This window comes from Cyphomyrmex costatus, unplaced genomic scaffold, assembly GCF_001594065.2.
Source record: "Cyphomyrmex costatus isolate MS0001 unplaced genomic scaffold, Ccosl1.0 C2244687, whole genome shotgun sequence".
NCBI lineage: Eukaryota > Metazoa > Arthropoda > Insecta > Hymenoptera > Formicidae > Cyphomyrmex > Cyphomyrmex costatus.
In genome coordinates this window covers 1-780 of record NW_017273970.1, presented here as the reverse complement: position 1 = coordinate 780, position 780 = coordinate 1, and the positions used below count along the sequence as shown (strand labels likewise).

General features: G+C 38.6%; 1 protein-coding gene across 1 annotated transcript; it reads left to right on the top strand.

Moving 5' to 3' along the window:
* Window positions 1–7: 7 nt before the first annotated feature.
* LOC108783259 (uncharacterized) lies at window positions 8–768 on the top strand (the record flags this gene model as incomplete). Its single annotated transcript, XM_018551828.1, has 2 exons — window positions 8–85; window positions 164–768. Coding segments are annotated over exons 1-2 (664 nt in total), but the record flags the coding sequence as incomplete, so codon positions are not given.
* Between the last annotated feature and the right edge of the window lie 12 nt (window positions 769–780).

Genomic DNA, 780 nt, shown 5'->3' with positions numbered 1-780 from the left:
AAGGAAGCAATGTTTCGAACATCGAAATGACGAACAAGGGTGTAACAAGCAGTGGATTAACAGACACACCTTGCTTGTCTACAATGTACGTATATTTAACTGGCCTAAGAATTTGTCATTTGGACACCGATAATTGTAAATATGCATTTATTATTTTTTTCAGAGGTGTGGAAACTTGTTCTGGTTCAAGTCAGGTCGAAAATGTACCGAAAGAGAACGAAGAGCTCAGGCGATTGACAGAATTAAATGAACAACTTGCAAAAGAAATGTTGGAGCTTCAGGCAGAAAATAAGAAAATAAAAGAAGAAAGAGAGATTCGAGAAAAAATGGAAATTGAAATGCACGTAAACCTGCTTATGGAAATTCGCGAAAAAGACGAACAATTGACAGGAATGAAGAAAAACGAAGAAAATCTTTTGAACCAAATTTTGGGCCTGGAAAGAGAAAAAAAAAGAGCTGAAAAACGATGCCTGGATATGAAAAGGGATGCTGAAAATCATGAAAAGAATACCGTGAAAAGAATTCTTGGCAAGGTGTTTACCCCGGGCCAAATAAAAGTCCTGCTGTCGGAGAACCGAGCGCGGATTAGGTGGTCTGCAGAAGACATTTCATCGGCATTAGCTTTACGAGCCAAAAGTGGACTAGCATATAAATATCTACGTGAGGTTATTCATATTCCTCTCCCATGCGAGACAGTATTAAGAGATTGGACCGCGAATTTTAAAGTTCCTCCCGGTATTCTACACAGTGTTCTTGGAATAATGAAGAGCAAAGGAGAAA